We start from the raw sequence: 14,765 nt of genomic DNA, 5'->3' as shown, positions 1-14,765 counted from the left end.
TTTTGATAAAATAGAAGTTATGGTTTTATTTATTTCTCAAATGCAAGATTGAGATACTGACAAACAAGAAAGTGTTTATGAATGGAGAGAAATGCCTTCCACCTGGCTTCCTTCTATTCGTTGTTTTATCTCTTTAGAATAAAATATGTGGCAATGTAAAGAGTTTAGAGCACATCAAAACTGCCTGCCTGAGATGGTGCTGCCAATCAAATGGGTAGAACCAGCTGTCGTTGAAGGATAATGTAGAATATGTGATTTTCTACAGATTCAAAATAGTGAAGAAGGATGATGAATGGACTTAGGGAAATCCCATGTAGATTTTCTTGACTTTTATCATCAATGTATCAAATTATGATAAATACTAAATACTTACGGAGTGCATTCTATGTGTCACACATTGTTTTAATTGCTTTGCACATTTTACTCATTACATTTTCACCATAAATATATGTGACAGGTACTTTTGCCATCGTCATCTTACAGATGAAGAACCTGAAGCAGGTAGGTTAAGTAACCTGTCGAAAGTCACCCAGCTCATCAATGGTGGAGCAGAGCTACTGCAGAGCACCATGAGTCTACATTGCCTCCTTTTCCTATGAGTACTTTTCACATAGGGAACAAAATAGCTTTTCACTCTTACTTTGATGCAAAGTATAAGATGACAAATAGTTTTTTAAAATATGTTTTTAAAAATATTTCTATCTTCACTCCAATCTATTGGCTTCTTGAGCTGAATGCTGCCTTAATATTTACGGAGTGTTCATTCCTCTTGAGTTTTCAGAAATCATTATAATGCTCACTTATTTTTTAAAACAGTATAAAATTATTTCAAATTTAAATACCAGAAATATTCAAGGCAGGGCCAAGTGAAATATCTATGATAAAGATGGGAGAGAAAATGTGGTTAATTCAAGACTACCAGCATTGGTAATCATCTTACAGTGAAAAGTCAAATTTTAACAAAGAAATTCAACCTCATAGTTGCTAAAAGCAAGGAGCAGAATTTCACCTTGCTTTTTTCCCACATGCTATTCCACCATTTTCAGAAAAAGATTGGCATATTTACAAGGAAGAGAGGAAAGGTGGGTATTTACTTCTTCAGTCATCAGAGTAGTGTTCAATGCTTGGGAAGGCTCTGGGAGAAGGGAAACATGTCAATGTGTGCTGAATGCCAGCTTTTTTCTTATAGGTCAAGTCAAAAAGAGGAAAACGTACAGCTGTTTGATGTTTCTCTTTACTATTTGCATTTCTTGAAATGCAATAAACAAAGCAAACAATTTCTGCTAGACAGAAATTAAGCTAACACGCACAGCATTGTCTATTTTACATTTTAAAACTGCAATTGAAGAGAGCAATACCATGTATCTGATTCTGAGTAAGGGTTGTATCAATTCTCAGTTATCAATATTAGACATGAAATAACTTCAAATATACCCTTTATTTGACTTGACAGGAATGTGGAGTCGTGAGTCTGAACTACGATTTGCAATAGAGAAAAGTTTATTAGAGGCATAGACATAGAAGAATGTCATACTGTAAATGCAGTCAAAATTTTAAAAGTGTCAAAATCTCTAACATGGTTTAGCAATTAAACTGTGTCAATGCCCTTGCCAAGAAGAGTTCATAATTTGGAAGCTGTAGTTGCTATTGACCTGATTTTACAATTGAGATCATGTCTGAGTTTTAATTTGTAAACAAAATTGATCACTGTGTTCTTTAAACAAGACCTGTCAAGTTTTTACTCTGCAACTGCTTTGAAAATACATATTTATTTAAGAGCAGTATGATTTAGGATATACTGTAACAAAAATTATTTCATGAGCTTCTTTTAAGAGATTGCTTTATATTTAAACATTGAATTCTTTAAGTTCTTCAATTAATCCTGAATTACTCAGAATAATTTTTTAAAATATATTTTTAAAAATATTTCTATCTTCACTCCAATATGTTGGCTTCTTGCCCTGCATGCTGCCTTAATATTTACGGAGTGTTCATTCCTCTTGAGTTTTCAGAAATCATTATAATGCTACTTATTTTTTAAAACAGTATTCAATATGATTGCATCCTAATATTAGCAAACAAACTTGCAATTTAGGTTCATATAACTTGCTTCTTTTACATAAATTGTTTCTTTCATCACTACTATACGAAGGAAGACAGATGAAATACATACAAAAAGGTCAGTCTATTTGCTTTAAAGCCATTTCAGACTTTTTATGAACTTTATCCCTCTAGCCCATAATTTTGATTTCTTATAGGCTTTCTCAATACTGTAATTTTAAAAATTTAAATTGAATCTAAATGAATAACAAAAACATCCTTATGCTATATGTAGTTGCCATAAGTCTTCCAAGTATCTTATTTTGCTACTTCTAGATTTTATTCTACTTTCAAAAGGAGATTTGGGGTTAAGGAAATGCTCATTTTCCCCCTTTACAAACTGTAATTGCATGAGAATAACTTGATGGTTGAATTCTAGGCAGGAATCCACAGAAACTTTCTATTCTTGATGGGTTAATTTAAGAGCAGTCCTACCTTTTTCACCTTCTTTTTCTTCTTGGTCATCTGTTAATGGAATCACTTCTGGTTTCTCCACAATCACCGCATCTTCTTGGTTTGATGCAAGTTCTAAAAAGAATGAGACAGACAGACACTCAGGGATGTCTTAGTTGGAATCATTGAGAGAATACAGAGACTATGGCTTAGAAAGTTAGAGTTCTTTCTTCCCCCTTCAAGTTTCAATAGGTACACCAAGTTGAGCACTGTTGTTATCCTCCAGTAATCATTGCTTAAAACACACACACATGCCACTCACACACACAGGTATATACAGAAGTCATGGTTCACAGTTTCATCTCATTCTAAGATAACAATATATTTTGGTTTCAGTACCTTCTGTTTCCATATATGAGCTCTGGGATTCTGTTTCAATTTTTATTTCGTTCTTCGTTGAATCATTCTCTTGTCCTGTTCAAAACAGTGATTGAAAAATAAAAGAAATGTGATATTCATGACCACAGCTTCCTGACCTTCAGAAACCATGCTTTAATCGTGCATGGAGAGATAGAGAACAGTTTTGAAACCAAAGTGGAGGGCAAAGATACAATTTTTCTAATCGTCAGATTTATATCAATTATTTTCTGAGAAATATCCTGATAATTTAGGAAAAAATCTTTTTTTTTTTTTTTTGGAAACTGATTTGAAACTGCCATACTTATATAGCTTATCAATGCACAGGATGTGGATAGAGGACACAACCTGGAAATTCTCAAATTTTACAATAATTTCTGGGCTGTATGGGTTAACTACATTTAATTTCCTTTTAAGATACAAATGTTTCCCATAGTGAGGATTCCTAGAAAATGAAAACACTACTTGCACTTTCATTTTTCCATCAACAGAGCATAAAAAACTTGAGTCATGTGGGCACCAGGGAACTGGGGGGATAACAGCTCAGCCATTCTCTTAAGGCACATACTAAATACAGCAAAGGTCAGGAGAGAATTCAGCCAACTCTTGATTACTCTTAGGTTGATTATCTAGTAATGGTTTTTCTTCCACACCCCTTGGCTTCTCCTCCTACCCTCCCCTGTAGAGTTTAAAACATTTAAGTGCTCATTAAGAGAGGAAATTGAAATCTGTCCATTTTGCCTCAGGCTAATGAAAGATTTTGTGCTGAGGATATTTAACTATGGAAATTTTTTAAAAAAATTCTAGAGCTAGGGTTGGTTATAGATGCAAAGCAGATTCAGAGGAGCGTGGACTCTGCCTGAGTCCATCCCTGTGGTGGCGTTATGGTTTCAACTTGTCTCTACCTCTTCCTATAAGAGGATTATATTTCCCTGTCTGTGACAATGTGACGTGCAGTGGCCCTTGTGGGGCAAGTGTATGTTCCCACCACATTGACACAGGTCTGTTCACATGACTTGTTTAGGACATGGCACTGGAACAGACATCATGCGTACTGCAACCAAGCAGAAGGCTTCAGATCCATTGTATGCTGCCTGCAGCTCTTTTGCTCCTAATAGACCATGTTCCTTCATCTAGATCCTGAAGGGAAAGCATGTGGAACACAGTCAAGCAGGGCTAAAAAGAGACACAACCAGCCTTTGTTGTTGAGCCCCCAATGGGATTTTTGGGGTTATTTGTTACTGCAGCAAAGCTGACTTATATAACTCCTCATCTTAGAGTTCCCTCTCTGATACAATTATTTTTAAACTGCCCATGATACTACGTCCCCTTGATTCATTCTCTGCTAGCAGGACCCAGATAAGGGAAAAATCATGCCTTTTGTGTGATATCCACTCCTCCTGAGCTCAGTTTTAATCAAAAGGATCCAATAAAATAATTAAAACTAAAGCATGTTTATCTATTTGATCACTGAATATAAAACCTCAAGCGGTTTTTGATGATTTTCTTTCATCACTCCTGAAGTTCAATGAAATGCCATCTTCATGGTTCTGCAAAATATTTCGGTTTTCCCACTTTCTAGCCTCCTGCCTTCTTTCCTCTTTTACGGATATATCATCTGTCTCTTGGATCTTTCGTTTTCTTCTCCTATATTCTATTTTGTGATTTGATCGCAGAAAGGCCTTTTACAATTTGAACTTGATCAAGACCTTTCCACTTTTGAAAAACCCGTTCATCCTTATTCTTCCCCATTGCCACTCAAAGTTGTAAGGTTAGCTGAGAGAAAGGATGAGAGAGAGAGAGAGAGAGAGAGAGAGAGAGAGAGAGAAAGAGAGAGACACTGAAGGTCAGGCCAGTAAGTTTATTAGCCTGCCCGGCTGCCCCACCAGTCAGAGGAGGCAGCCTTCAGCTTACAAAATAAGGGGTTTATATGGTGGAGAGAGACCCTGGGGTTGTTTGTTAATTTTACCACATATCATTTAGTGACCAGTTTACAATATAGGAATTTACAAGAGCATGTAACTTAGGTTTATCCTTGTTTCTTGTGACCTCCCCCATGCCACCTGGAGGGCTGTAAGCAAGTCTGGTGACCTTGCTTAGTGCCTAGATAAGGGTCCAGGAATGCAGTTGCAGAGTATTTGGGGTAAGTTTCAGCTGCATTGTTCGGGGTGGGGGTGGCAGTCCTGGGGCAGCTTGTCCCTAACAAAAGTATGGTCCATGGACAAGCAACATTGGAATTACCCGAGAGCTTTTAAAAAATGCAGAATTTCAGGCCTCATCACAGACCTACAGAATCAGAGCCTGCATTGTATAACAAGATGTCCATGTGATTTGTATGCAAGTTAAAGCTTGAGAAGCACTGGCCTAGAAGATGTAAGTGAATCTGCAAATTATTGATCCCCATAAAAAATGCCAAACTGTCCCTAGATACTTCACACGTATTATCTCTAATCATCACATTACCCCTGGAAAGTAAGTGCTGTGATCTCAGTTCTGCTTTCAAAAATCATAACCAGCTCTACCTGACTACAATCCCTCTTTTCTTTTTGTTTTGCCTAGAAATGTCTTTATTTTGCTTTTTAGCTTTTAAAATTGAGATCTACTTGCATACAGTAAAATGTACAAACCTTAACTGTACATCTTTATGATGCTTTAGATATATACACACGAATTTTCCTGTGTAATTACCATTCAGATCAAAAACGATTCTCATACCAGTGGCTTCCTCCTGTTCATACGCCCACCAGGTAACAGTGTGGTGTGTTTTAGAAATTCATTTAAATGTGACATGCACCATATGCTCTTTTGTATTTTAGGTTTTTTTCATAACTGTTGTCTGTGAAATTAATTCCAGTTGCTGTGTGCATCAATTGTTCATTCTTTTTCATTGATATATACTATTCTACTGTCTGCATATACTACGTCATATGAGTGTTGAATTGTTTTCAATTTGGTGCTGTTATGAATAACACTGCTAAAATAAAACTGCTTGAATGTTTCTTTTGGCAACATATTTTAATGGACTCATATTCCTTGGGTATAAACCAAGTGACAGAGAACAAGTAGGTTATATAAGAGAGAATATATATGTTTAGCTTTACTAGATCCTGCAAAACAGTGTTCTAAAGAATTTGTTCCATTTTACACTTCTGCCAGAAATATATAAGAATTCCATCTGCATCCTTTGTTCTTTAGATTATGTCATGCTACTACGGGCCACAAAATATGCAGCAGAAAGCAATTTAAAATCTTTCACCTCAACCCAGTTTCCACCCTTATCACCTTTGGATACTATATAGAATGATGATGACTGAACTATTGGTTATTCATTCTACAATGTATTGAGTGCCACCAGTGGTAAATATGCCTGCTGCTGGAGTAGATCTTAAGTAAGATAGATACAGTGCTTGTCCTCAAAAAGCATACAGTTGCTGGAACCAAGTATTATATGTGAAAAAAATTTCTTTCTATTAAGATATAAAACAATTTCCACTTTCTGAGGAAAAAATCACTTCGAGCAGATTTTTGGATTATGGGAAACTGTGTTGAATAAAGACTATATTAGACAACAAAATGAAGGCTGAAATACTCTCAGTAAAGTAAATGAAACCAGGACATTTAACAAGGATTCATGTAAAAATTCTAAAATCGAGTTTATAAAATCAGTCTCAAGAACTGGGATGGGGGGACTTCAACCCCATTTCTGATAAAACTAGGGCCACGGGTTTTGCATTTCAGATCTGCTACAGATAAGTCTGGACCACAGAATGACTGCATGGAGAGAAGAATTCTATTACAGAAAGTAAAGGCAGTATCTTTAATTAATCTCCCGCAATGTCTTGCTTGGAGAGCCATTTCCCGCTATGCAAACAAAGAATGTACTTAAAAATTAAAACATAATATAATTATGCTAAGGGAAAATACTTTTGTAAAAGATATATTCAGAAAAACAAAAACTATAGAAAGTGTCTTTGTATTTACCTGAAATATAAGAATTGGTGGGTAAGGAAATGAGAAGATTGAATGAATAGAAAATGGATGGAGACATTAAGAAACAAATGTTTTAGATATCAAACTCGAGTTCACTAAGAAAGCAAGGGTAGTGAGCAAAAGGAAACATGAAATGATGATAGATATAGAAAATAGAAAATAGCAATGAATTTCTAATTTAAGGATTACAGAAAGTCTAAACAGCAACATTTCATCAATCCGAAGGCAACCACTAAGTGACATATTATGAGGTTTAAAAAGATTTTAGAAGGTAAAATGCAATTTCACTTTTTTAAACTACATACACAGGACATGTGTCCTTACACACATTTACATTATCGGGGGCAAAAACTGAAAGGCTGTATCTCAAATGTGGTTGTTGAGATTTAAATTCATAGGATTTTCATTTTGCTAACCTGCATTTTATAACAATTGCATATTATATAATTTAATAATTATAATGAAACGATTTCAAAAATAGGGAAAAATATTGAGTGATAGCTTAGAAGAAAAAATTCTAGCTAAAACATATGTGTGTGTGAGTTAGGTGTCTAACCAAATTTAACTACTTTTTCTTAGTCTCTACTTGCACTCTAGAAACATTTGAGGCTGGGCACGGTGGCTCAAGCCTGTAATCCCAGCACTTTGGGAGGCCGAGACGGGTGGATCACAAGGTCAGGAGATCGAGACCATCCTGGCTAACACGGTGAAACCCCGTCTCTACTAAAAAATACAAAAAACTAGCCGGGCGAGGTGGCGGGCGCCTGTAGTCCCAGCTACTCGGGAGGCTGAGGCAGGAGAATGGTGGCGTGAACCTGGGAGGCGGAGCTTGCAGTGAGCTGAGATCCGGCCACTGCACTCCAGCCTGGGCGACAGGGCGAGACTCCGTCTCAAAAAAAAAAAACAAAAAAAACAAAAAACATTTGAGAAATAAAACTTTTAAGCAATTCTTGTTTCTGCTTAATGTCTCTCTTTTCTGTCTTTGGGCCAAATCACCTATCTTTCCCTGTGCCCTCTATATACCAACCTAATCATCATTTTCTAAATATATTACTTTATTTCTTGCCTTTGTACTTACTTAGCACATGTTCCCAATGGCTGAAATACCCTTTTTCTTCCTTTCCAATATGGAAAATTATCCTCATCTTTCACAGCTAAACTAGCAATTTAGTTTTTTTGTATAGCATTCTTGGAATCACTAGGCAGAATTAATCATTTTCATATCTTTGCTTGTTGAGTTCTTTTGCCCATTCATCTATTTAGTATTATCCTGATCACACCGTGATGTAGTTGTGTCTGTGTTTGTCTCTCTTATCCGATTAAGAGAGAAATTTTGTTTTATTCATATTTTCCTTCCCAGCACCTATTTAATACGAAGTCATCAATCAATGTCTATTTCACTGGACCTCTATTAGAGTACTCATCAAAGTCTGTAAATAGTCATTAAGGACTATAACTTACTTTCTCTTGCATCCTTTAACAACAACGTAGAGTCCCCTATGCTACTAAGCACTCTACACATTATATTTGTTGCAGAGAACCCTGGAACGGGAACAAAGATAACTGGATGTTTTAGACAAATCACAACCTTTTTGGCCTTTAATTTCATCATCTACTGAAAAGAAAAAAGGCCGTGGAACTAGGTAATCTCCTAGGTTCATGGCTATGTCTTCAGATGAAGTTTCCAGTCACATTGACGTTTGTTTATTGGGTGGTTGATACTGAGAGGGAACCTTCACTGTGATTGAGTGAGATTCATTCTCTATCACTGTTGACATAGGGAACTGGCCTTTGCACCTAATCATCACACCAGGTCGCTGCAGGGACTTTTAACTCACTATTTGTGACCCGACTTTGTCTATACCATGAAGGGAAAGAGTAGAGCATCCAGAGAGGGGAAGTGGCCAAAATCTGTATTCCTGTGTGTCCCCTGGTCCCAGTGCTCCACTTGATGAATTTTCAGAGGAATTCAATCAAGAATGAGAAGGTCACCATTCAATAGAGCCTGGGGCACTGCTGAAAAGGTGGGCCTGCTTGAGGTGGCACCTGAGGCTGTTGATGAACACCAGGGAATGTCTGTGACCTGTAAGGCTTGACCCTTGACTTTGAGGATAAAGCGCTATTTGGAATTTTCTCTTCCTGGTCCTCTAAACTTCTCTCTTTCCCCTGATTTGTTTCACCTGTGTGCTTTACGTAGTTTGACAATCTTTTCTTGAAATAGAAATATCTTTTTTTCTCATCTTTCTTAAATACAGTTAAAAATGGGGGAAGAAACAAAACAAGGTGCCTAGCTTTGAAAACGAGGCAGGTTTTGGCCTACTGCATAAAGACAAGGTATGCCTGAGCGCCTTGCGCTGCACCCAGGCCTGCTGTGTGTTAATGACTCCTCCGGGGCTTCCAGCCCATCTGCCTTTCTCCTCAGTGCATGCAGACCTTACACATTCCATTTTGCTTTCTTGGCCCCATGGGGGCAAGCTTTATGTTTCCCTCTTCATATTCAGACTAGTTGAATTCTCCCCACTGTCCTCTGCCCTAATCCCTCCTGGCCGAGGAAACAAAAGAACACAAAGAATTCCACAGTTTATGTATATATTTTTCATGCAGTGAACTCAATCAGCCATACTTATGGGAGGAGACCATTAGAACAGATAATCCAAAAATTCATTCGCTTTTCTTTAGAAATAGATCACATGACTGTTTCTTGGAGCCTTGGTAATTAAGTTTGGCTCAAGCTAATGCTTTAGTTTTAATTAATTTGCATAAAAATTGGTCTGGGGACATCAGTCTAGATTTCAGCATTTCTAGGGGATAAACCTAAACTCACTTTGTAAATGGACTGTTTCTGAACAATAGCAACAACAATATAATTTTATTGCTTGCTGATTATTAGATGTTCAAGTTTTCTTAAGAACAAAGACTTTGTTTCTTTGACGCTTGTGTTGAAGAAATCATGTAAATTGTGTCTTTTTGTTAAACTTGAAAGTTGATTGCTGCTAACATTCAAAAATGTACTTTTATAAAAATGTCTAAAAATATCCCAGATTAAGAGCAAAAGTTAAGCCTAGATTAGTGTGAATTTGATTATCTTCTAGACATCCTTGGTTTTCTCTTAGAGCCAAGAAAACTTACTTTCCTGTTGTAAGTTATTTTTTAAATTATTTTTCTCTTGTCGTTACAAAAGAAATGCAATTTCCTTATGGATACACTAAAAATGCATACAAGCATTGAGAGTTGTGGGTAATTTTATGACTAAGGGATGGCCAGTTTTAATATTGTGAGTTGTCATATTTCTCTTATATATGTGTATACACACATAGATGCAGACATATGCTCAAATATGTAAATAGATGTTGGGATCAAAATTTATTTACACTTTGAGTCCTGCTTTTTTATTTCATATTTTAATAAGCATCATCCTCTGTCATTACAATTGATTTGGAAATCTCATTTTTAAAAGATACATAATATTCCATGTTATGGGTGAGCTTTCAGGTGTTTACACTTTTTTTTTTTTTTTTGCCATTAAACATCATATTGCAGCAAACATTTCAGTGAATAAATATCTCCATAGTCTAGGTGGGTATTAGTTTAGGATAAATCTCTGAGGCATAATTTTTCCATCAAAGTATGAACATTCTACCTTTTATTAGGTTTTGCCAAAATTGTTGATGAGGAGGTTATGCCTTTCAGTCTCCCACTAATATGATGCAGGATGTTTGGAAATCTTATTTCCACTAATTTTGTATATTTTCAATTCCACTTAATCTTACCTAGTTCAAAAAGAGAGGATACTATTTTATTTGCATTTCTTTATATAATAAAGAGATAGAGCATCTCTTCATATTTATAATGATTGTATATCTTCTTTTGTGAATTATAATGGAGTCTTTTGTCCATTTTCCTCTTAGATTGTTTCTGTTTTTTCTTATTGGTTCACACACACTTTTTTCAAATAAAAAAATTAGCTCTTTGTCATTTAGGTAAGAATATTTTCCCACTAGTTTTCATTTTTAATTTCATTATAACCTTTATTTATTATGTCAACATTTATCTATTACAATTTTGCTATTTTCCTCTTATGCAATATACTGACATATGTAGACACATTACAGATATGCATATGCCTGCATTTCATAACATATGCATACCATCCTGTGTCTGCAAGTATATGTTCACAGTTAAAAAAGCAGCCTGTAATGTTTTTTTATTTTGTTGTTTTTTAAAAATACTATTTTTGTAGAGTGGTTTTAGATTTACAGCAAAATTGAGAGGATGGTACAGAGATATCCCATGTAACTCCTACTGAAGTCCATAACTTACATTAAGGTTCACTCTTGGAACTGTTCATTCTATGGGTTTGGGCAATGTATAATGAAATGTATCTACCATTATTGCATTATACAAAGTATTTTTAATGCCCTAAAGATCCTCTGTACTCCTATTCATCCCTCCCTACCCCACAACTCCTGGCTACCATTTGTCCATGGTTTTGCCTTGCCAGAATGTCATATAATTGGATTCATACAGTATGTAGCCTTTTCACACTGGCTTCTTTCACTTAGTAATATGCATTTAAGTTTCCTACATGTCTTTTCATGGTTTGATAGCTCATTTCTTTTTAGTGCTGAATAATAATCTTTGGTTCTTTTGCTCTAGTATTTTTATAGTTTCATTTTTATGTTTCATCTCTGTTCCTTCTGGAATTTATGTTGGTGTAAGGAATGAGGTTGGGATTCAGTTTATATTTCCAAATGGCCAACTAGTTGTTTTAATGTCATTTATTGAGTCATGTGTCTTTGAAATGTCAGCCAGAATATGTGCTGAAATCCCAGATCTACTTGGGTCTATTTCTAAACTCTTTCATCTGTTTCATTGACCAGCCTGTCTATTCCTATAGCAAGGACTACCCGGTTAAGCACATTTTTCAAACATTCCATGTCATTCTTAGTCTATTTGTTCTGCCATTGACTAATAATATTGTATCTGGGAACTCCTCATTACATTTTCAACAGGTTTTTTTTTGTATTGTATCTTACCATATCATCTGACACATAAAACCCCATCATTATATTTCATCAGATATTTAAATTGTTATCAATATCAAATAACCAACTCTTTGTCACTGGAGATTTTTTTGCTAGACTTCTAACCGAATAGATTCTAAAGTAGTTCTTCATGTTTTCTTTTGATGCTCCCTTCCCAAATACACATTTTTCTAACTTTATACTTTTAAAGCTTTACATTTGTATTGAGTTTAAGTCAATCCGAGTGGCTTTTACACTTATTAAAGTAACCTAATTACACTTACTGTCATAACCATTTGCTTGTGTTTCTGTCATCTTATTTGATACATTAGGCTTTTGTTACGCTGCTAGTTATTATTATTTGCTTTGTTGAGTATACTCTCATGTGATCTTTTTGGGGAATTTAGAAAATAAGATATCTCCTTTTAATTTTATTATTATTCAATTCTATTTGTGATTATTGTACAATTTTTCAGAGATATTCTGAAAGGTAACATATTGTCAGAATCCATAACATGGTGGGATTTTTAGTTTTTGAGCCGTATTTATGGAGTCAGGCTAATGTGTAACTCCTCCTACTGCCAGCCATAATCCAGTTTTACAACAACCTCTGCCATTGATGCTTCCTTTCTTTCCTCCTTTCTTCATTCCACTCCTCATTTCCTCTCTTTCTTTCTTCCTCTTTTAGCCAATTTTATAAAATTGCAACATACATATAGAAAAGCACACAAAAATATAGAGATCTCAATTAAATAACCAAATACAAATACAAAAACTATACATTTTTATGATAACCATCTAGCCAGGCAGCTCCCTCATGGCCCCCTCCCAGGCAGTATCTCCTCTTCAATCACCAAAGTTTAATCAAAATCCTACCATAGTGATTATTACCTAGGTCTTCTTTATTGTTTTGTCACCTAAACAAGCCTTTCTAAATGTTAATATTTTTCCTGCTTTTTGAACTTGATATATATGAGATTATATAATAAACAATATATGCTTTCATACCTTCTCTAGTTTAATATTACATTTGTGAGATTCATCATGTTTTTGCATGTCATTATAGTTTCTAGTTTCCAATGAGACCTTTTATTTATCTTTTTTTTTTTTCTTTTTTGACAGAGTCTTGCTCTGTCACTCAGGTTGGAGTGCAGTGGTGCTGTCTCAGCTCAGGAGGCTCATTGCAACCTCCACCTCCTGGATTCAAGTGATTCTCCTGACTCAGCCTCCTGAGTAGCTGGGATTACAGGCACCGTCACCATGCCTTGCGAATTTTTGTGTTTTTAGTAGAGATGGGGTTTCACCATGTTGGTCAGGCTGGTCTCAAACTCCTGACTTCAAGTGATCTGGCCATCTCAACCTCCCAAAGTGCTGGGATTACAGGCCTGAGTCACTGTGACTGGCCTGATTTATCTTTATCTTTGTCCTCTGTCTGTAACTTGTAATTTTCCTCTGCTTGTTTTTGCGATTTTTCTTTGTTGCTGGAGTCAAACAAATTGATTATGATGTGCTTAGGTGTAATTTTCATTATGTTTCTTATGCTTTGGGGTCATAGAACTTCTTGCATATGTGGGTTCATAATTTCATCACATTGACATATTTTTAATCACCTTTACTTCAAATATTTTTTCTGTCCCTTCCTCCCACATTCACCCTCAGAGATTCACATTCATGTACATTGTAATTACAACCACCCTTCAAGATGTCTCATAGCTCATGGATGCTCTTTTTTCCCTTAGTCACTTACTCTATTTGGATGGCTTCTATTGCTACATGTTCAAATTCCTTAATCTGTTCTTCTATAGTATCTAATCTGCCACTGTTCTCATCAAGTATAATTTTTAATTCAGGCACTATGTTTTGAATTCCTTGAAATTCAATTTGGATCTTTCTATAACTTATTTGTCTCGAATTAACATAGTCAGTCCTAATTTTAACTTCGTAAGTACATGGAATACAGTTATAACAACTTTTAACATGCCCTTTCATATTAACTCTATCATCTGCATCATTTATGAGTTGAGTTCCATTTATGGACTTTTCTTTTCCTGTGCGTCATACTTTCCTGATTCCTGTCAAGAACTATGAAGACTCTCAGATTTTACCCTGCTTGAGCCACAATTCCATGGATGCTGACAGAAGACAAAGACTTCTGGGTCAAAGATAAAGAACAGTTTATTATTCAGAGAAATCACAGTAACCAGAGTATTAGTGTCTGTTCTCTCAGTCCTGATTCCCACATGGTGCCATAGGTGGACCAGCTGATTCCTGCACACTCAGTGGGTGATATCATAGGGGAGGAATCTTGAACTTAGAGAATGTATTAGTCTATTTTCATGCTGCTATGAAGAAATACCCAAGACTGGGTAATTTATAAAGAAAAGAAGTTTAATGGACTCACAGTTCCACATGGCTAGGGAGGCCTCATAATCATAGTGGAAGGCAAGGGAGGTGCAACTGCATGTCTTACATGGTGGCAGGCAAGAGAGTGTGTGAAGGGAAACTCCCCTTTATGAAACTATCATATCTCGTGAGGCTTCTTCACTATCATGAGAACAGCATGGGAAAGCCCACCCCCGTGATTCAATTACCCCCCACAGGGTCCCTCACACAACACGTGTGGATTATGGGAGCTACAATTCAAGATGAGATTTGGGTGGGGAGACAACCAAACCATATCAGAGAATCTCAAGACTCTCTCAACCTTTTAAAATGCACAATAAGTATGTATGCTCTTTAATTTGAAGAGAAACATGATCCTTTTCAAAGACAGAAGCAGTGCCTCTGCTCACAAAATATGCAGAAATATGAAAGACTCATGGAGAGTTGTCTTGTAATACT

The 14,765-nt window shown here is 35.9% G+C and overlaps 1 protein-coding gene across 6 annotated transcripts in view; it reads right to left on the bottom strand.

Moving 5' to 3' along the window:
• MACROD2 (MACRO domain containing 2) overlaps positions 1 to 14,765 on the bottom strand; it is a 2,143,045-nt gene that overhangs the window by 64,930 nt on the left and 2,063,350 nt on the right. For 5 of the 6 annotated variants that reach the window (XM_025399153.1, XM_025399154.1, XM_025399155.1 and 2 more), the window contains 2 exons: positions 2,893 to 2,967; positions 2,536 to 2,628 (listed from right to left, as the gene is read on the bottom strand). In XM_025399153.1, the coding sequence (XP_025254938.1) occupies positions 2,536 to 2,628; positions 2,893 to 2,967 (168 nt within the window). Of the gene's footprint in view, positions 1 to 2,535; positions 2,629 to 2,892; positions 2,968 to 8,361; positions 8,443 to 14,765 lie in introns of all 6 variants that reach the window. The other variant, XM_025399156.1, reaches the window with a different exon arrangement.

Source organism: Theropithecus gelada, chromosome 10 (genome assembly GCF_003255815.1).
Source record: "Theropithecus gelada isolate Dixy chromosome 10, Tgel_1.0, whole genome shotgun sequence".
Taxonomy (NCBI): Eukaryota; Metazoa; Chordata; class Mammalia; order Primates; family Cercopithecidae; genus Theropithecus; species Theropithecus gelada.
Note: the sequence above shows the minus strand (reverse complement) of the source record. Positions and strands in the feature narration are given on the sequence as shown.